This window comes from Schistocerca americana, chromosome X, assembly GCF_021461395.2.
Source record: "Schistocerca americana isolate TAMUIC-IGC-003095 chromosome X, iqSchAmer2.1, whole genome shotgun sequence".
Lineage (NCBI taxonomy): Eukaryota > Metazoa > Arthropoda > Insecta > Orthoptera > Acrididae > Schistocerca > Schistocerca americana.
In genome coordinates this window covers 581,551,570-581,574,155 of record NC_060130.1, presented here as the reverse complement: position 1 = coordinate 581,574,155, position 22,586 = coordinate 581,551,570, and the positions used below count along the sequence as shown (strand labels likewise).

At 41.4% G+C, this 22,586-nt stretch overlaps 1 protein-coding gene across 3 annotated transcripts in view; it reads left to right on the top strand.

The window, feature by feature from the left end:
* The window catches only part of LOC124554913 (epidermal growth factor receptor kinase substrate 8-like protein 2), a 197,047-nt gene that overhangs the window by 107,477 nt on the left and 66,984 nt on the right, over window positions 1-22,586 (top strand). For all 3 annotated transcript variants that reach the window (XM_047128600.1, XM_047128602.1, XM_047128601.1), the window contains exon 2: window positions 20,247-20,337. In XM_047128600.1, coding sequence (XP_046984556.1) covers window positions 20,282-20,337 — 56 coding nt within the window. In that variant the 5' untranslated portion in view covers window positions 20,247-20,281. The remainder of the gene's footprint in view (window positions 1-20,246; window positions 20,338-22,586) is intronic.

The window sequence follows — 22,586 nt, the reverse complement described above, 5'->3', positions numbered from 1 at the left end:
TAAAATGCTCTTTATGGTGACCTAAGGTAATAGTGCAGTGACGGATCCTCGTATTCGTCTAGAACCGGCCCTGGGTCAGTTGTGCGAGATTCGGCGCAGAAGTATTAACTAGTTGTGTAACTGTCTGCGGGAGATACTTTTGAATAATGTAACGAAATTCATGGTTATTCATTTGGCCATAAGCTTTGTCTACAAGCTGTACACGCAGTATAACAAATAAATTATGAAGTTCTAGAATGAGCGGAAGTTCTAGAATGAGCGGTTGTTGAACTCAAGAAAAGTGGCGCGCGTTTGATAGCGCATCTACGACTTTCTGATAATTTTGTACAATCGGCTCTTACGCGACAAGCTGATTTTCGGCGAAGATGATAAGTATACGAATGCACTCAGGTACAGAAATCTTAATCGCACGGGACCGAGATACGGAAATGATATATAATTTTGCTTATTACCAGCTTGTAACAATATGAACTGTAGTCTATTACGTTTTCTATTTTGCCTACTGGAATAACGTCCTGCCGACACCAGTTTACATTGAACAATAACCATCACAAAGTGGGTTTGCCCATCGATTTAATTATGGAATGTTAGTCACCCCTGTCGGGTCGGTAAGCACTGGACTTCCGTTGGCGATTGCAGATTTAGGTTTCGCGAGATTTGCCTAAACGGCTCTGGCTCTGAGCACTATGGGACTTAACATCTATGGTCATCAGTCCCCTAGAACTTAGAACTACTTAAACCTAACTAACCTAAGGACATCACACAACACCCAGTCATCACGAGGCAGAGAAAATCCCTGACCCCGCCGGGAATCGAACCCGGGAACCCGGGCGCGGGAAGCGAGAACGCTACCGCACGACTACGAGCTGCGGACTGCCTAACCGGAGTACAGCATATGCCGTAATAGTTCCTTTAAGAAATGCGGGGCCGTCTTCTCTTTCGTGCTTATGCTCCGTCTCTAACGAGCTTCTTTCCGATTGGACGTTAAACTCTTTCTTCGCGGGAAGCACTTTTTCATCAGACGCAACCGAACCTCTTTTAATGATCATTTGAAAGCTTCACCCTGCGTCTCTCTCCACCATACCAATCTCTTCAAAGGGTCTCTTGCACACCAGAATTTTATTTTGTTTTTCTGTAGCTGTCCCCGTCCTCTCCCCCCGCCCTTCCGTGTCACATAACTAATCTTTTTTTTTTTTTCCTTTTACACCAGCTTGTGTATGTAATTCGTGGGTCATTAGTGTTTCGAACTTGTTATCTTTACTTTCTATCAAAACAATTGCTAATTCGCAGCTCTATCTTCTCCTCATGTCAACCGACAATCCACGTTGCGCCTTCTTAGCTTCACGTAAATGTTACATGTCCTTTTAAAAGTTACTTTAAAATCAACGGTAGAAGTGCTGCATCCTCTTGCCTGTTACTGAATGTGTTGGTGGATATTAACTGTTTAAACTGTCATGTCTGGTGAGCACATAAGGGCGTTCTGTTTGTAGATTTGATTCCAAGCCTAAATTTCGACAGCCTTTTCTTACCATGAATATTCACATTTGATGCATTATTATTATTATTATTATTATTATTATTATTATTATCGATCCACTACTGCCCTCTATAACAGACATTTTCGACGCTTCCTTAATCACAAGTATTTTCCCTGAGGCCTGGAAACTGGGACAAATTAAGCCACTGCCTAAAAAGGACATTGCCACAGCACCCTCTGACTACCGCCCCATCTGCATTCTTCCTGCACTATCTAAAGCCTTAGGATATATAGACCATGACCAGCTCACCTACTACCTAACTACTAACAACCTACAAGACGAATACCAATCAGGTTTCCGTAAATATCGAAGCACAACATCCGCATTGATGAAGGTGACAGATAACCTGAAACTTGCCATGGATAGACAGAAGCGACTATCATTTGCTTCTTAGATTTCAGCAAAGCATTTGATACTGTCGACTTCGACATCTTACTTGCCAAACTTAGCGGTCAAATTTCTCACCAAGTGCAGTGCAATGGTTTCGCTCATACATGACGTCTCGTCAGCAACGCGTCCTGTCCGGGAATATAAAGTCACAATGGCGGCAGGTAGTGTCAGGTGTTCCCCAAGGCTCAGTATTAGGTCCTATACTCTTCTCTCTGTATGTCAATGATGTGTCATCGGTTCTGACCTATTGCAAATATCACATGTATGCTGATGACGTTCAGTTATATCTAAGTGCAAAACCAATCAATCTTAAGAAAGCTATTGAAAATTTCAATACTGTCCTCGATGCTTTATCAAAATGGGCACAGAACATAAGACTAAAACTCAATCCATCTAAAACCTAAGCGTTACTTGTTGGTCACTCTAAGCTCATTAGCCCAAAAAAAACATCGGGAATCGATACCATCTCTAATGCTAAATGGAACAAATATCAACCTCTCTCCTTCAGCAAAGAGTTTGGGAGTAATAATAGGTGAAAATCTTAAGTGGACAGAGCACGTAACTGCAGTGTGCAAAAAAGCATCAGCATCTCTTTATGCCCTACAAAAATATAAGAAACTCTTCCCTTTCGATCTGAAAAAGAAATTAGTACAAACGCTTATAGTCCCAATCATTGACTACAGCGATATTATCCTACAAGGTCTCTCTCAGGAAAATTCGTGACGTTTGGAACTGGTCATGAATGCCTGCGTCCGATATATCTGTGACGTTCGACTTTTTGATCACATTTCACCAGCATATGCACAAGTGGCCTGGCTGCGTGCAGACAAACGCAGAGATTTCCATACACTCTGCCTCATCTACTGTCTTATAAATGTACACTGTCCCTCATATCTCTCCTCGCCTTAACGCTCATGTCTGAACAACATGACAGAAACACACGTTCCCATCATAATAAAATCCTCTCTGTTCCACTACATCGCTCAGTCACCTTCTCGAAGTCCTTTACGGTAGCAGGAACCCGACTCCGGATTAACCTCCCTCGTTATATTAGAGAACTTAAAAACATGTCCGGCTTCAAAAACCAGTTAATGACGTATCTACTTAAGCAACAGTGATGCCTTCCTCAGTACATGAATGCACTTCGCCGGGCGAAGTGGCCGTGCGGTTAAAGGCGCTGCAGTCTGGAACCGCAAGACCGCTACGGTCGCAGGTTCGAATCCTGCCTCGGGCGTGGATGTTTGTGATGTCTTAGGTTAGTTAGGTTTAAGTAGTTCTAAGTTCTAGGGGACTAATGACCTCAGCAGTTGAGTCCCATAGTGCTCAGAGCCATTTTTGAATGCACTTCACCCCATTACTTCCTTCTTTCCTACTAGATCTTCCTCAGTTCCCAGTTTTTTTTTTTTTTTTTTTTGTTAACTGATGCGGCCTCCTTGAATCTCCCCTCCCCAAAACTCGTTATACCAGTAAACAACTACTTTATACACCAATATATTAATGTACATCTGCACAAATCTTCATTACTATTGTCAGTCTTTCTCATGTTTACAATTACTATTTCATTTTTTTCTTTTGTTGTTATTATTACTGCTTTTGTCATAATTTTTATGTATAGCAGCTGTTGTAAAAATACTGCCAGTATTTACTTTCTTAGGCCTTAGTCATTACTCTTTATTCATATTGTCACTAGATTAATGTATTTTTCTTATTCAAACTACTGTCATGTTGTAAGTACGATGTGTAAAATGCTGCATGTGTGAAACACTGGTCCGATGTAAGAGAGGGCCTGATGGTCCTAATCTGATCAGGTTAAATAAATAAATAAACAAATATTATTATTAAGTCATCATTAGAATCTTCCAGCCTCCAGAGGTATCAGACCTTGGTTATGCCAGCATTTATTTTTACTCAGAAAAGATTGTGATTCGACACGAAAGAGAAATAAAACTAAAAAAGATCGCCACAGTCAAAGTGGATTTCCGTTAGTAGTAAGGACCTAAGAAGGCATTTTGTATATAAAATTGAACGGACGTTTCACTATCGTCGCACTCTGTAACCAGATACACGCTTCCAGGGCAGCACACGGCCACCTGCGTTGCGCTGTGGGCGAAAAGAAGGGTTTCAAGATTATTCATAATTCAAGGTCAACGCTACGCTTACACAGTTTTTCCCATGCTGTGCTGTCGGCTCATACTTCCATTGTGTTGTAACGCTGTGTACGTTGAGTAGAGGCCATCTGAAAGAATGAATGAACATCGCTGATGTCAAGTCGACAGGTCGAGCAGCCAGCGTATGAGTTGTGTCAGAATATTAAATTATCTGTGACACAGGCATCGTAGTGTTTCCATATCTCTCTGTAAACTTCTCAAAGGTTACAACCACATTACCACTTTCGGCTGTTAATTGTTTTTTAAATTAATGTTTCTTTATTTAATCATACACTTATTCACTCTCAACTGATTTCGACGAGTGGCCATTACAAAGTGCTTAAACAATAAAAGCTTCATCTACTTATTATAGCCATTGGAATAATACGAGACTTCCCACCACACGTGTTTTTTGTCCTTTATTGGTCGTCACATGGGCTGCGAGTCATATTGAATCGTAACGAATAAAATTAGATTTAAATGCAATAGAAGATTATTTATTCCGATGTTATTAGTATAAAAACACCGGTGACAAAGGTGCGGCTGATACTATGTTGTAAATGACGATGCTGCTTTTGCCAAGTGCTTGGAGTTAAGATTCCAGTAAGTGTCGTAACCGTAGAAAGGAACGGTGGAAAGATGAGAGCAATAAGAGGGCGGGGGGGGGGGGGGGGGTTATGTCTGGAAGCGCACGGAGAGGATGATATCGGATTGGGAAATGTTTGGTCGATAACTGGGGTGTATAAAAGGAAGATTTAGTAGATTTTGGTGGTCAGTAGGCTGGGAGGAATAATGGAACCTTGTTATAAGGTACAGGTATGGAGGTTAAGGCTATAACTGGATAAAAGTCTGCGCGGATAAGGAAGAGGGAACCTGTTGTAGTTTCCTTAGTATGTGATATGGAGTGTGTGGATTTGCAGGGTTGAGGCAGAGCAACATCCCGGGGGTGGAGAGAAATGAGAAGACAACGAAAGTTTTATCTTGAAGTTTGCGAGATGTATAGGATTTGCAAAGATGTTCGTCGAAACAGCCTTATTTGTTGCCAGTCGACAGTTCCATTAGGACAAGTTACTCTGTAACTACGACACATGATCTAAAAGTGGGCAATGTTGTTTATTTCAAAATGACAGGTTTCGGGCAATGTTGCCGGAAACATGTCATTTTGAAATGAACCACGATCGACAGACAGAAAATAAGCGTATTTTGTGTAAATAAAATTCGCGGATAACTCCATGTAACAAATACCTCCGATTTTGATAAAGATGTTCGATAAATTTGAGGAGAAAGGGGGAGGATGTACTGAACTGATAGAGGGTGCATGTGAATAGAAGAGATTGATAAGGAACGAGAGGTGGAGTACAAGGCGTTCTATGAGTTGTAATGAGTGCAGAGATACAAGCTACATCAACAAAGTTAAGTGTGAATCGGTTAAGATGTTCATAGGTGTGTAGGATGGTGGAAAGACGTAATTCCAATATACGGTCTGTTAACAGTTTTACTAATATAATCTATTGTGGGCGTTTTGTTGTGTTGTTAGTAGATAGGAGCGGCAGGTTAGTTTGCGGTCGAGGATTAGTCCAAGGTATTTCAGTGTTTCAGTAAGGTAGATGGGATGTCAACACACACCTTATCGCTCGCTATGTAAGTTGAGCCAACATGATATCATAGTTGAGCAGCACACACACACACACACACACACACACACACACACACACACACACACACACTGTTAACGTCGAAGGAACTGACACATACATTTCATATGATTTTACCAATTCTGCAAATAAAATATGCATAAAATGACCACCTTAACGCTCCCCCCGCATTTAGACATCCTACTCTTTTTTTTCACATCATGCATAGACTCTCAACGTGAATGATGGGGACTTTCAGAAGTCCATTGTCAATTATCTGCGCGTTCACGTACCCAGCACATGTAATTGTGCTTCATCGGGAAGAAAAAGAGCATTTGAGGATCAACTTCTCGATTGTGGACAGACTCCAAGAGCCAGTTGCAGTACTGATGTCGAGCAACACTGCCCGACCGCGTTACTTTGTAAGGTTCAGGATTGAGTTTATGCGCAGCTCTTGCCTAGGGAGAGCTACATGATGCAACAATTTTCTTTAATTTCTCCTGGCGCCCTTAGCTCGTCTAGTTCGGCTGAAACCGATAGGTCACCGCCAAAATCCGAGGAACGGACCACAGTGTATGGAATGATCGGATTATCCCTAATTCGTATTGGTTCCCGCATAACGCCGGATACGGTGCTTGTGTCGTTCATGAAGCACACGCTATATCTACGCAATCAATAAATGATGTCATCAGTAAGGCCACCGTTCTGCTCTAGGCCTGTAAAGCAGCTTCTTTCAATAAAGTAGCTTCTCTCAATACCTCAGCAATGAACTCTAGACGCAGAAAATCTGAGAGCCGAGTCTAAGTCCCGGCTCAGCGCATGATTTTAGTATATCACAAAGATTTCGCCAAGCATTCCTTTCAAGATGAAAGATTTTATTCTGCGTCATAACCTTACGTAGTGAAAATAAGCCGTCATGAATAAAGTTCAAAACAGCTCTCATGTGTCAGGTGAAATTTTTCAGCATGTATAATGGAGCATTTTATTAGGTGATAAAGGAAAACCAACTAAAAGGCTCACCCGGGTTCATTTGTGCGTTTTGAATCGAGTGTATCTCTTATAAAATATGTTTCAGACGCACCTACACTGCTGGGTAGTAAAACTGTAACGCTGTGGAGACGGCATGCAACAAACGTCAAATTGGCGTGAAGTGTTCGACATAATTGGATATGCAGAACAGTAGCTTTTCAGTGCATCCATACAAAATAGGTAGGAGTAAAGCCATTTTCATTCTGTGCACGAGTAAAGATTATGCAGCGGGTTTCTCACTCAGAAATCGCGTTTTAATGTTGGTTGGTTGTGATAATACCGTGTTACGCCTCATTTAAGAAGAGAAATGTCTACCGTTACGTTTCGGAATTCTACACCGGCTGGATCGTGGGCTACGAAGATTGGGTTTATCGTTCTGCGATACTCCTGCTCGTGGTGGCCAGGAGCGCACGACTGCGATGCCAGTATGGAATCGAAGGGTTCAGAAGGACCGTACTCAACGCCACACGTTATCTCAACGGTCCCACGCAACTAGCGTCCGAGAGGGCAGACATATTGTACGCTCGGCCGAGAAGGATAGTTCATCGACGTCACGTACCTTGGGTCAGGAAACGTGCCCATTGAAAACATATGTTCATAGTTTGCCGAGAGGCCTACACGTCACCACTCGCTTGCCACTACAGTTGATTAACTCTGGTTTAAAGATGAAGTACGACGGCGTGCTGAAAAATAATTCCTCCGAATTTTTAATTCTGTTTTCAATATCGGTTGATGTACTACATATCATGTGTATTGCTCGGTCGACTTTTTCGCTTCGCTGGCGCATGTTGTAACCCCTGCCGCTAGAGGGCTCCGAATTGTATCGTGTAATATGGTGGTGTGTAATGTAACTATGTCGGTGCGTGAGAAACAGCGTGCTGTAATCGAATTCGAAGAGTTCGTCCGCACATGGAGCACCTTCTTCTCCAGCATGACAATGCCATATCGCATACGAGCGGTGCGACATCTCAATCCGACGCCTTGGGTTCACTGACAACGATCATCCTCCATTGGATTTCCATTTGTTTCCATAACTAAAAGAACGCCTTCGAGGACTTCACTTTGCTTGTGATGAAGCGGTGCAAGTAGAGGTGAGGTTGTGGCTCCGTCAACGAAGTCAAACTTCCTATAGCGACGATATCAAAAAACTGATCTCTCGTTGTCGCCAGGGTAACTATATTGAGAAATAAATATGTAGATATGAAGACTTAAGGTGCAGAATGTTAATAAACTTTATTTTGTTTAAAAATCTTTAAGAATTTTCACATAAAAAGTTTGCAGACATTAATCTTCAGCACGCCCTCGTTGCACAGAATGACTTGCCTGTATCTGTAATCCAAGTAGAATTCGACTCGATGTCCAATCGTGTTGGAGCTGCTTTGCTGCCAGAGGTTGCAGCTCTGTGTACTAAATTTCGCACACTGCACGGCCCAAAAGTCATCTACAAATTTAATCGTGTATTCCTCCCGCTGTACTGTAAAATTTCGTTACATGGTATTCTTTCTAGTGTTGCGGTTTTAACGTCCAGCATCGTAATTCATTATTTTTCGGTTTTGCCACTGTCCACACTCCTCTGTACGCTAAACGCACAGTTCTTCCTCGATTCTAGGTATATTATGACAGCAATAACTTGTTGTTGTTGTTGTGGTTTTCAGTCCGGAGACTGGTTTGATGCAGCTCTCCATGCTGCTCTGTCCTGTGCAAGCTTCTTCATCTCCAAGTAACTACTGCACCCTACATCCTTCTGAATCTGCTTAGTGTATTCATCTTTTGGTCTCCCTCTACCATTTTTACCCTCCACGCTGCCCTCCAATGCTAGCTTGGTGATCCCTTGATGCCTCAGGACGTGTCCTACCACCCTTCTTCTAGTCAAGTAGCAACAACTTGCTTTCGGCGAAAAAGCTTTCTTCGCCTGCTGAACTCTGCTCTTACGTGCTTTCTTACTTTGCCCATCTTGTGTAGTATTGCTTTTTATATATTAGAACCATTTTACACGTGCTATTACGGATGTCTATTTCACTTTTGATGTGTCGCCGATTGTTATTCTCCTTCTAATAATTCGCTTCGGCACTAGTGTCTTACTTTTAGTTTCACCTTGAGCGGACTTATATTCTAACTAGTTCGTCTATCCCATTTGACTGTTCTGCTGACTTTCCTATTTATGAATTATAGGGTAATTACCTCTAACAATCTTAAACATAGCGTCTTTTCTCCTTGCGCGTCTACTCCTTTCATGCTGCGATATTGTTTCCTTTCAATTATTTCGATGTCTCTTCGACTTAGACGCGGAATAGCAGTGGTTGCAAGTTCTTTAGCGAGTGCTGGCACATGTATTATTGTCGTCTTAAAGTACAACCCTATTCAGTGATCTCCATACGAATAATCGTTACTTTAAATTCCTCATTGTTGTTATATGTGTATAATTGGACTTTAAAGACGTGGTTGATGAAATTTCTGATATGGGAGACGCGTTTTTTTCCCCACCAAATAAGCTTCACAATATTCGTGTGCTTCCCACAACATGTAGTTGACGCGTAATCTTCTTCTTCTTCTTCTTCTTCATTTTTCCCGTTGCACCGCGGGGTCGGCGTGGTTATGTGGGTTGACGCAATGTTAGTCGTAGTTGGTGGCCGGATATCCTTCCTCACACCATCACTCCTTTCGGGACAAGATTTGTGTACACCCATCTGTCGGCGTCTAGAGTGAATCTCGTGCTCAAAAGTGAGAAATGTTTCTAAATGTTTGCATAGCATATATCTGAGGCGTAGTGGATACTAGCTGGCTATTTTACCCAGTGGATGTGGGAAACGGTCGTCAAACCACATCCAGACTGGCCACCCCACCAGACGTCGTCGTTAATTTCGATCCGGGACAGGCTCGCCTCCCCGTAGGCCGAAAGCGGCATGTTAACACGCTCATCTATCCTGGATGGCCGTACAGGTGACTTGTAATACATGAACCATATTTCGGCTTTCGGATGTCCACCAGAATATACTGATTCAGGTTGAATATGAAATTTAATGCCCCAAAGGGGCTTGTATGTAGGATGTGAACGTTGTCCGTACGCTGAAATAAATCAGCTACGTTTTGTGATATTCTAACTATTGGATAAGAGCAGGATGCTACGATAAGAAGTTCGCCTACGGTATGGTTATGTGAGATTGCTTTCGTATAATAATGGTTCGAGGAATATGTGCTGTTTCAGTGGGCAATGTCATCGCTGAGTAGTTCATGCATATTTGTCAGACGGGTCTTGTGTGCCGTTCTATTAGAAAGAACGCTGATCAAATAAACAGGAAAATAGATGGAGACGTGTCGTTCCGTCACATAAGCAATGAAACATGATCAGTCCTTTCTTCCTACTCAGAAGAAGTAAAATAGACGCATTTTATCAAATAGTCATTCATTTTGCAACGGAATTTACGCAGTTATGAAACCTCCTGACATATTTAAACTGTGTGTCAGACCGGGATCAGAATCTGGATCCTTGGGCTTCGCCGGCAATGCACCATCCCATTGAGCTATCCAGTAGTTCCTGAGAGAGGTACTAGCAGACTGGCTGTGGGTTATGCTCAGTGTATGGCCCTAAAAGCAAGGTTCCGGGTTCGAGTTACCTCACGGAATACAGCTGCAAGATTTGCTATCGTTTCCAAAAGTAGAACTGTGTGACGGTTCCTCTAAATACACATCATTTTTATTTTTGAAGGAAACGTAAAAACGATTTCAATTTCCTCTGTTTAATATAATGGAATAATGCCAGTTCCGATGTTACGCCCTGGATGACCTACAGCGTATTTTGCTCGTTTGATCAGCTATATAAGCGAGAAAGATTAAGGCTTGTTTGTAGAATGGTAAGGTATTCCATGTGTTAGAACACCAACTGCGGAAGTTAGTGAACCTGGTCCGCTTTTCCATAGCAATTTTTATCAGACGCGAGAGTTTGTTCACTTGGTGACACAGATTTTTGCACCATTTAACACAGGAAATTAGACACAAAATCTGAATGTCTGGATATGTATTGCAAATATAGTTCTTGAAGTAAGGAACGCAGTATTCCAGAATTCGAACCAACAACAGCTGCCAATATGAGCAACTTAGAAGCAGATATCCTCGGAGTAGTAAGGCAACTTAAATCACTTAATAAAAGCAAATCTTCTGGAAATTTGTGGTAAGTTCATATGGGGCCAAACTGCTGAGGTCATCGGTCCATAGGCTTACGCACTACTCAATCTAACTTAAACTAACTTATGCTAAGGACAAAACACACACACACATACATGCTGGACGGAGGACTCGAACCTCCGATGGGGGAAGCCGCGTGAAACGTGGCAATGCGCCGTAGACATCGCGGCAACCCCGCGCGGTCTAGTCTTCTGGTTTAGACAATATACCAATTAGGTTCCTTTCAGAGTATGCTGATGCAATAGCTCCATACTTAACAATCATATACAACCGCTTGCTCGACGAAAGATCCATACCCGAAGACTGGAAAGCTGCACAAGTCACATCAATATTCAAGGAAGGTAGTAGGATTATGTATTACCTCGAAGAGAGCGGTCTATTGATACACTGTCAGCACGGATTTAGAAAACATCGTTCTTGTGAAACACAACCAACTCTTTATACACACGAAATTGACAAGGGATTTCAAATTGATTCCGTATTTCTAGATTTCCAAAAGGCTTTTCACACTGTATCACAAAAGCGGCTTTTAGTGAAATCGCGTGCTTATGGGTATCGTGTCATTTATGCGACTGGATTCGTCATTTCCTGTCAAAGAGGTCACAGTTCGCAGTAATTGACGGAATGTCATCGAGTAGAACAGAAGTGATTTCTGGTGTTCCCCAAGGGAGTGTGATAGGCCCTCTGCTGTTCTTTTTCTATATAAACGATTTAGGAGACAATCTGAGCAGCCGTTTTAGGATGTTTGCAGATGATCGTCTAGTAAACTCGCCAGAAGATCAAAACAAATTGCAAAACGATTTAGGAAAGATATGTGATTGGTGCGAAAATTGACAGTTGACCTAAATGATGGGAAATGTGAGCTCATCCACATGAGTGCTAAAACGAATCCATTAAACTTTGGTTACACGATGACTCAATCTAATCTAAAAGCCGTAAATTCAACCAAATACCAATGAATTACAGTTACGAACAAATTAAATTGGGAAGAACGCATAGAAAATATTGTGGGGATGGCAAACCAAAGACTACGTTTAATTGGCAGAACACTTAGAAAATGTTACAGGTCTACTAAAGAGACTGCCTACACTACGCTTGTCCGCCCTCTTTTGGAGTACTGCTGCGTGGTCTGGGATCCTTTCTAGATAGAATTAACGGAGCGCATCGAGCAAGTTCAAAGAAGAGCAGCACGTTTTGTATTATCGCGAAATAGGGGAGAGAGTGTCACGGACATCATACAGGATTCGGGATGGACACCATTAAAACAAAGGCATTTTTCGTTACGGCTGAACCTTCTCACGAAATTACAATCAACAACTTTCTCCTTCGAATGCGAAAGTATTTTGTTGAATACGGAAGATTTCCTTCCTCGATCTGAGCTTGTGCTGAGTGTCTAATGACCCCGCCGCAGACAAGACGTTAAACTCTGATGGGTAAGTGCTAGAAATGGAGACTTTTCCTAGTCTCAGATCCTAGGGATCTGGGCCATAATCTACATGTGCACGAACATAAGCAAAATACGTGTCTGGTCGCTCATTTGCGCATCTTCTTGCGTCGAAACGCGGAAGCTTCTGCACGAGTCTTAATGTGGATTTAGCTATGCTTATCCCATTTTTGGTTATTACGGATGGAGAAACATAAAAGTTTGGTTCTCTTACGACTTTCAAGGCCTTTTTTTCTCTGAATAATCAAAATTTCTTGTAAATATTCTCACTTTGCCCATTACGAAGACGTAACAACACATTTTTCAGGTTATTTAGGAGAAGCTGCTTCACGCATGAACATCTGCAGAGTTGTTTGGTGGAGTTCATATTACTCTCATTTGAAGTATAATACAGCTATGTTAACAATAAAAACAATTATTTTCTGTGAATTTGTGTTCCAGTTGTTAACGTAAATGTAGAACTCTGTAAATAAGTAACATGCACGTGAATACAGAACATGCACCGAGCTAAATACGATATGTCTTAGATATTTTTACTAAAAACGGTACAGAAATTGCGTTACGGTTTGTATTGTGATAAGAAAAACTTTCAGTCAGGGCAATGGACTGCAGGACGGTTGCAGTAGTCAGTGGACTTTAATATGATATGAGTTTTTTCAAGTCGTGGAGAATAAGGAACTACCGTTATGCATCTCATCCCAAAAGAAATTACCGTCATTGTAATGTGGACGAATCCATTGAAAGCTGACAGCGTTTGTACAGCTCTCTCCGCTATTATCATTCAGGCGGGGAGCATTTCGTCACGTCGCCTACCGGCAGGAAGGGCTGACTATCTATAGGCAGCTGCGGGAGCGACGCGCAGCAAACGGCTGTGACGTCACTCTTGCGAAACGTGCCAGGCAGCGAGACCGCTGGCTGCGAAAGGCAAACGACCAGTACTCCACGAGTTTCTTCTGTGTTCCCTGCAGTTTGTTACTAAACTTCCCCGCATTAAGAATCACGTAGACGAATCCACTCCTCGACGTTCAACACATTCGACCTGGAGCCTCAACTGCAGTCTAGACTTCATGTCGTGTCGTTTCCGCCAATGTTTCGCTTATATTCTATTCCACCGTTACATTGCCGCATACTGAATATAGTTTGAGTGCGAAATTACATTTAAACGAAGTGCCATTTAATCTTCTTATTCTTGGTAGGTGACATGGAGCAGTGGATAACACTTCGTATTCGAAAGCAGTGGATTTTAATTCTCCCATCTAGACATTCAGATTAGAATTTTTCGTGGTTTCTTTAATGATTTCTAGCAGATACTGAGATGGTTTGAAACACTACAGTCAATTTTTTTCTCGCTTCCCCTCTGACGTCAACCGGACTTGGTATTGTGACTTACGAAATCAAGAATGTACCCAGGATAAGTGCTGGGGGAAAGCGGGAGGGAGGGGGGGGGGGGGGGGGGGAGGGGGTGCGCCGGCCGGAGTGGCCGAGCGGTTAAAGGCGCTACAGTCTGGAACCGCGCGACCGCTACGGTCGCAGGTTCGAATCCTGCCTCGGGCATGGATGTGTGTGATGTCCTTAGGTTAGTTAGGTTTAAGTAGTTCTAAGTTCTAGGGGACTGATGACCACAGCAGTTAAGTCCCATAGTGCTCAGAGCCATTTGAACCATTTTTTGGAGGGGGTGCAGCACACATTAGTTCTGCGGTAAATGACGAAATAGTTTTGAGATTTTTTGACAAATGGCTTTGGGTACACTTGCTACTTGTCAATAAAATAACCATTATACCTACATTTTTTGGCATGCTACAAACTGCTACTGAATTGATACGTCTGCTTGTTTGGCATAGCAATAAGTGAGTTTGTTTTGCGAAGGGTTTTTTTCTAAGAAGGTGCAATGTCTTCTCACCCCGTGCTGTGTACGACATTAATTTTCTTAGTTTCCTGTGAGGCGGTTGTACATGAAATATTGCACTTGACAGTGAAACTTCGCACAACATTACTTGGAGATGGTCATCCTTTATAGATGAAAACAGGCATCATGCGTTACCACATACTTTTTAACAAGGTTATTATTTGTATATTCATCCAACATGAGTGAGGGATCGGCTTTCTGTATTCAGGAAATTCTTCGAAAACCTTTATGGCAGCTGCTTCATTTGTGGTTCTTTGCTCACCAAACAAATCGGTTCATATGTGAAGCTTTTTGATTGTTTATTATAATTGCTGATTAAAGCAACAGTTAAGGAAATCAATGAAAACAGACAGCCACAGTAAAGTTTAGAAAAATACCGAGAACAAAGAAACACAGTACTGTCATACATGTTTATATCTTGTTTCTCAAAATAACGTTGAAGTTTCAGTTATTGAACATATTATTGAGCATAAGAACGATATCGCACGCTACAACTTCAGAAAGCTTATAAAGAAGGCTTTCTATCCACACTGCATTGAATAAAGCAGTCGAGACGATGAACACCGCTAGTATTTTTAGACTTTTTGGAAGCCAGCCTCGCGGTATATGGTAAACATCACCATTTGCTCTATGTAGCTGCGATTGTGGCGGAAAGCTACCTGTTCGTTAGGGACGTTCTTAGTTATGGCCTGATCCTATTGTACACGAGCCTCTGAGAAGGTACATTCGTAGCATATAACCCATGGCTGTCAACAAATATGCCTGGTTTCAAGACTGCGACAGTTGTAGCGTGTGTCGTTATGCGGGAATCCTTCATATGCATAAAATGTTGATAAAAAACTGTGCCGTTAATAATACTACAAACTTGCCAGCATGGAAATTTAGCTTGGGGTGGATGGAGTCGGGAGTATTGGGCTGTGGCAAGTGTAGTGGCGACGTCAGTCACAGTAAATTAGATAGAGGGCTCCTCATTTATAGCGCAGGCACTTTTGTCTTCTTAAGGTATTCTTTGACCTATTTGGCATTATAAAAGTCGTTTGAAGCTCTAGCGTTGATTAAAATATGCGAGGCTACGGCACTGGGGAAGAGATGAAACGTACTATGCGATGTATTGTCATTGCCTCCAAGGAACGACTAGGATTCCCTGCTAGGTTTGGTCAAGTACATGTCTTTCACAACCTCCATCCACTTCTTGTCTCTGTAGTTTGAAGCAAGTCATCCGGAATTTCGATGTCATTTTTCAAAAATGCGCCGAACAAGTGCTCACAATTTGCACAATCAGCTTGAGAAATTTGCTTTCCTATATTCTTTTGATACGGTCGTGCTCTAACAAATAATGGGTATTTTCCTCTTTTAGAGGATATCGAGTAAAGATTTTCAGATGATATCACCACCACTCTTAATAGAAAATTCAAATTAAACTGGACGATGCTAGCTGTGGGAGAAACGGGAAAGAACTCTCCTCGTGGTGTTTAGTGTTGTACTTTTAGTGTTGACCGAAGCAAAACACAGATCAGTAGGTAATCTGTTCTCGGTGCAGCAGATCTGAAAGTCCTACGATGTTATTTTAATCAAACACTAGGTGCATTTTGTGTTATTCTACCCATATTACCAGTGCTTTCTCATGTTGAAATTTATCGTGGAATATAAATGTTAAGTCACATGTCACCTCTCTCGTCTCTGTTGCTGAAGGGCACAAAGAACAACGTTTCCCCGCAGATCTACTGATTGGGACGATGGTATCGTATTCAGTACGTCTGCGTTTTAAATCCCCATTCGGCTAACCTGAATTACAACTTCCATGTTTTATGTACATTACTTCATGCGAACGATGGAGTGCTTGCGTAAACAGGCTACTGTTGCTTCTTTTTTCTCGACCCTTTTCATTAGAGCTAGTGCGCCTATTCCAATCACTTTCCTCTTTCCTTTACGTCCTGGCGACGCGAGATGTTAGCTCCCGAAGTGCTCGTTTGAAGTTTGTGACTCTTCCTACTTGTTGCAGGTTTCTAAAACTATGAAGTATTGACACAGACATTATTACTGTTGCCGGTACATTCGTTACAGTGTGGCAAGGTTCGGCATTACATAGTGCTTTTAGATCGCTATACAGCATGCACTCTCCCAAGGGCCACAATTCAGTATTGAATTAAAAAAAAAAAAATATGATTCCACCTTGCTGTATTCGATAACTGTGCCAGGTCCAAATGTTCTGTTGATTATCCTGGCTGTGCCCGCTTGGTTGAAGTAAACGTTAAATTCGCGAATAAAATGAAGGCATCTCACCCACATTCATGATTTGGCAATGCGGATTCTTGGCACACTCAATTGAATCTGTGATCACGTGTGTTGATTTACTAATTTGTAGCCCTTACATTCCTTTCCACTTCGACCAACGAGCGGAATCTGGAAATCTGGAATTCATGTTACATCAGAATAGACCTACGTCACTTCATATGTAATGACATGATAAATATCCGTCGATGATTACTGCAATGTATTTGTTTTTACCTAAACTGTGTCGTAACTGAAATTAAGTTGTCTCGCTGCAGTGAGCCTGTAACGCTACGGAGAGAGAGTAGACTCCCGGCGTTGTTAAGGCCTAGTTTTATGGGACAGAGGCTTCCGGAAGATGTGACGTTTCAGAAAAACGAAATGCTGGCGCACCAGCATGGGAGTGCATTAGCAAACATGCTGGCTACAGAATAAGAGAGAGTGGTCCTATAGCTAGGGGCTTCCGCCCGTAGAGGATAACGCAGGTATCCTGCATTTTTGTTTCAGCAAAGTATAGTGGTGATAGTCTTTCGTTCTTCGTGTCTCGTGTGTCTCTACTCACGTGATGTGCGCCTGTCTTTTTGTGCTAGTGCACGTGTTTTATTAAAAAGCAGACGAGAACTGAAAGTAAACGAGAAGATATCGAAAAACATTCGAAAGCTATCCTTCGACCAGGTTACCGCCAGTGGTTTGTTATACCCTATCCCTTGAAGTTACTGCTGGGAGGATTAGGATTTAAACCAGCAAGATGTCATACTATGTATGTCGTCTACAGAACACATACTTTTGAGGATTTATAACACTTAACTCCTTCACTAAGAAGAACTGCATGATGAGAAGTTCTTTTCAAAACAAAGCAGGGCCTGGAATATTGTCACTAGCTGCACCACACCTAGTGCTAGCTAGTTAAATTTCTTGTGAATCCTCTAAAATTTTTGTTTAAATTATTAATTACCATTCAGTTACATGTCGCCACGCTAGTGAGCATGAGTATCTCATAGCAAAATGTCATTTTTGCTGTGACGTGATTCGCACCGATCCTAGCAGTTGCCAAATTCATGTGCATGAGGTGTCATGTTTCACTCTTGCTCGGCTACATTGACATTTATTTCATATGTACTACACACTATCTACACCTGTCTTTTTATTTGTGTTTGGTTTCTCAAATTTCTAGCCTTCGCTTTTAACCGACATGCTCGTGTTACTGCTATATAATTTGGACAGATATTCTTTTAGTAGTTTTCCGACCAATAATTATTTTTCATTCTTCCATAAATTAGTTCCATCTTTTTTTTCTCCTTAATTTTCTAATTTTTCAGTCAATGCTCTCATGATTATGAAATTACATTTTTGAGAAGACATCACTATCTCTGATTTTGAAAAAGCTTTTAGTTTCCTGTCTATAGTTACTTTAAGTAAAATGAAGATACCAACATCGGTGAAGTTCCTTATTCCTCATACTGACACTTTTATTCTTTCTCGCTTTGGTTTCAGCTATTTCTCATGTAGCTCTTCTCTCCAGTTATTGTTAATATTGCCTTTATTTCTGCTGTTTTCAAATTCTTCACTGCAAGATTTTTACCATATCTCATTAGTAATAATGTATTCTTTTGTTTCACTTTTATTTATCTTAAACATCAGAACTGCAATAGCCCTTACTACTCTACTTTTCAAAAATGTTTTCCTCACACCTTGCTCCCACTACATGAAGCAATGAATGTTTGTTCAATTAAATGCTGTTCGTATCACTTGTACTACAAGCATTCATTCTTTTTTCCAACATTTCTCATTTTCTTTGTTGTAAGCTTCACTTACTCCTACCCTCTCATCTTATTTCTTCCTTCTCCTTCTGTCCTCAATACATCATTTTTGATGTGTTTCCATTTTCAGTAGGTCTATCCAGCTTTCTACAATGAGTCTCACATCTACACTGAAGAGCCAAAGAAACTGGTACACCTGCCTAATGTCTTGTAGGGATTCCGTGACCACGCAGAAGTGCCGTAGCACTATGCGGCATGGACTCGGCTGATGTCTGAAGTCGTGCTGGAGGAAATTGACACCATGAATCGTGCAGGGCTGCCCATGAATCTGTAAGAATGCGAGCGGGTGGAGATCTTTTCTGAACAGCACATTGCAAGGCATCCCAGATATGCCCAATAATGTTCATGTCTGGGGAGTTCGGTGGCTAGTTGAAATGTTTAAATTTAGAATAGTGTTCCTGGAGCCACTCTGTAGCAATTCTTGATGTATGGGGTGTCCCATCGTCCTGCTGTAATTGCCCAAGTCTGTTGGAATGCACAACGGACATGAATGGATGCAGGTGACCAGACAGGGTGCTTATGTATGTTACTTGTCAGAGTAGTATCTACACGTATCAGGGGTCCCATATCGCTCCAACTGCACATGCTCCACACAATTACAGAGCCTCCACCAGCTTGAACGGTCCTGCTGACTTGCAGGGTGCATGGATTCATGATGTTGTCTCCATACCCGTACACGTCCATCCGCTCGATACAATTTGTAAAGAGACTCGTCCGACCAGGCAACATGTTTCTAGTCATCTACAGTCCAATGTCAGTGTAGACGGGCCCAGGCAAGGCGTAAAACCTTGTATCGTGCAGTCATCAAGGGTTCGCGACTGTGTCGTGCAGTCATCAATATCGATACTATTTCATTGAATGGTTTGCACGCTGACACTTGTTGATGGCTCAGCATTGAAATCTGCAGCAATTTGCAGAAGGGCTGCACCTCTGTCACATTGAATGATTCTCTTCAGTTGTCACTGGCCCCTTTCTTCCAGCCACAGCGATGTCGGAGATATGATATTTTACCGGATTTCTGATATTCATGGTACACTCGTCAAATGGTTATACGGGAAAATCCCCACTTTGTCACTACCTCGGAGATGCTGTGTCCCATCACTCGTGCACTGACTATAACACCACGTTCCCTTAAATGTTGATAACCTGCCATTGCAACAGCAATAAATGATTTAACAAATGCGCCAGACACATATTGTATTATATATGCATTGCCGACCGCAGCACTATATTCTGCCTATGTCTGTATTTGAATACGCATGTCTATACCAGTTTCTTTGGTGCTTCAGTGTAGTACCATAACTTACAATTATCTGATCTGCAATAATGTATCTGATTTGTCCTAACCATTTTAACTAAATTCAGTAATAGTTTACGAATGAGAATTACACACAGTTATGTCTCAATTTTTTTAAATTTTAATTTGGGTGGAAATGTTGAGGCAGTAATATCTCGAACATTATATACAACTTAATTAAGTTTACATTACTTCCCCATTTTGTTTCTGTGTCAGAAGAACATTATACTGATTATGGCACCAGACACATGGAGGTATTGAAGGTGTGTGCGAATATGTGGCAGTAATATAAAACTGATGAATGTTCAAGGTAGAGCTCGTAGGCAACTTAATCTATTCCCATTGTTTAAACAGTCTGCAAATCCCACTGTTAGAATGAAAAACATCATCTCAGATTTGGGATAATAGTTATTACATGTAATTATAGTGATAAGTAATCATTTAAATGCATTAATAGTAATTAGTAATTAACAAAGTGTGTGTGTGTGTGTGTGTGTGTGTGTGTGTGTGTGTGTGTGTGTGTGTGTGTTTGTCTGGGTCTGTGAATGTGGAATATGGAAGACAACTTACAAGTGTATTATGTTACAGGCAAAAGAGGTTCCCTCCTTGGTGTAGAGGCAACCATGCCAGGAGTCAGGCACCCATCACCGGATGAGAGCTGGGAGGACGGTAGTTACAGGTAGGGCTACTACTTCCGCTGCTGTGTTCTTTCGTGGTTCATTGTGTTTGTATCGAGCTAATTGAAATTTAGAATTTGAGACTACACTTCCCTTTTTCTCACTGATATAATCCATGCTGGATAATGAATAACACCAACAGAGAAGCTATATATAGATAACAACAGTTTCATACTAATGATTAAGTTCACTTGTAAAGTAGTTATGAATCCAAAGACTGTGCCAGTCATAGTCCTGTTGGATGAAGTATTTTCTTTTCTTCCTCTGACCTGTGGATTTGTTTAGACATATAATTATTAGGAGAACCTGCAGATTAACACCCAATCTAAATCAAGGTACCAGATAAATTTTCACAAAAAGAAGAAACAAAAGTTTAAAGATAACGGGGGTGGGGTCAAACCCAGAACATTTGGATATATAGTTTAGCATTTATTGGGTGAGCCATAAAGCCATATGCACTCTTAGACCAGCTAAGAATAGGGATAAATAAAGTGATGTTAACCTTCCAGGTGTGTGTGTGTGTGTGTGTGTGTGTGTGTGTGTGTGTGCTGGTAATTGTCCTCCTGCATGTGTCATCTTCTCAATGCCTCTATTTACTGATTAGTGAGCTATCCCCATACAGTTAACTACTAGAAGGAGTAATCCTGTTTATGATACTGCAAATGTTGCGTGCAATGTGCATCAAGGGTGGTGCACTTCAGAAAAGTGGAACGACTAAGAACAGGTCTAAGATAATAGATTTTGCACTGTGTTATACATATGTGCTGGTTGTATAAAGTAAAGTATTAATTAGTACCGATATAAGAATGATTAATAGGTTCTGCAGCTTCTGTCCATTTGGACTGTTATCTATGTTTAGGGTCTTGTTTTTTATTCATAGACATTATGAATTTAGTATCCCATTGTGGGTGATGCACACTACAAGAAGATAAATGTGCCCAGGTAGCCAAGAACTTTATTACTAACACAGAGAGTATACAATGACATTCAGTTCTGGATAGCAACTGAAACTGTTTCAGAATGAATGCAACTGAAAGGTTATCATATTATGGCGAAAGTTTGTCACCAGCACAATAACAGTTCTTGAATGTACAAGCTGAGTACACAGTCTGTTACAGTAAGGGAAACACTGCTGTAGGCAAGGTTTGTATATATGGCTCTGACAATGTTCTTGGTTCCAACAGGGCTTTGCTGTGCTCTGATGAATAAACCCATGAAACATCAAATGTTAAGTGTCGATGTTGAGGTCGAGGTTGGAACTGGCACTGACTGGGAACCTGCTGGGCAGCACCTTTTAAGGCCACCCAGTAGAAGAGTGCTGCGAAGTTGTCTAGTATTATGTGGCTCATGGAGGCAAGCAAGTGCTGGCAACAGCAGCACTGTATATGGCCAGTGTGGTGCTCACGGATACTGCAGCAGCTGTCGAAGGCAGAATGGTCTGCAGTTGAGTTGCAGGCATCTTGACAAGGGAGCAACCCACACCACTCTGTTGTGTGATGTCTGGCTGGATTGTGAGGGACCATCTGAATGCCACAGTGACATTTGGCATTTATTTTAGTGCATTATATTAGCTAATCTCTTGTTAAATCAGGAGGAAATTTAATCAACCATAACTAAAACTTCTTTATAACAGTAAAAATTCAGTTAATTTGTAAATATAGACAGAATGAGATTTAAGTATTTATAAAATGCTACTAAAAAAAGGAGATAGAATGAGCCTTCTTTTGTATTTTGAAGATATTTGTGGAAGTACTCATGTTAAGCAGTAATAGGAATAGGACAATGTTTGCAGCTAATAGTGTCAAAAGTTAGTCACAAACAGGGAAGAACACTAGAATCCAAATAGTATTACTTTCTGTATGTGAAAATCTAACACCAAGGTGATGGGAGCTGAAATAGATGTAGTTGAATGAACCAGAATATGTAATTCTTGAACTCATAGATGTCATCATCAAAGACTGTCACTTGCTAAGGAGTCTGATTCTTTTGGGATCTCAGCTCATTGGTTATGGGTTCTCTGATGGTTACATGGATCACTTATGGAATTGCAAATCCTTCCACAATCATGACAGACATTTTCTTCAACCACAGCTTGCTCATGTTGTTCATTCAAATGGCGATACACTACTTCCTTGCCTGTCATTTGTGCACTTCATATTTTTGACCTGCCTCTTTGAAGTGTTGACGACATGCTAATCAACTAGATGCTTAGGCTCCCAATTCTGAGTATTGATCAAGCATTTCTGCATGT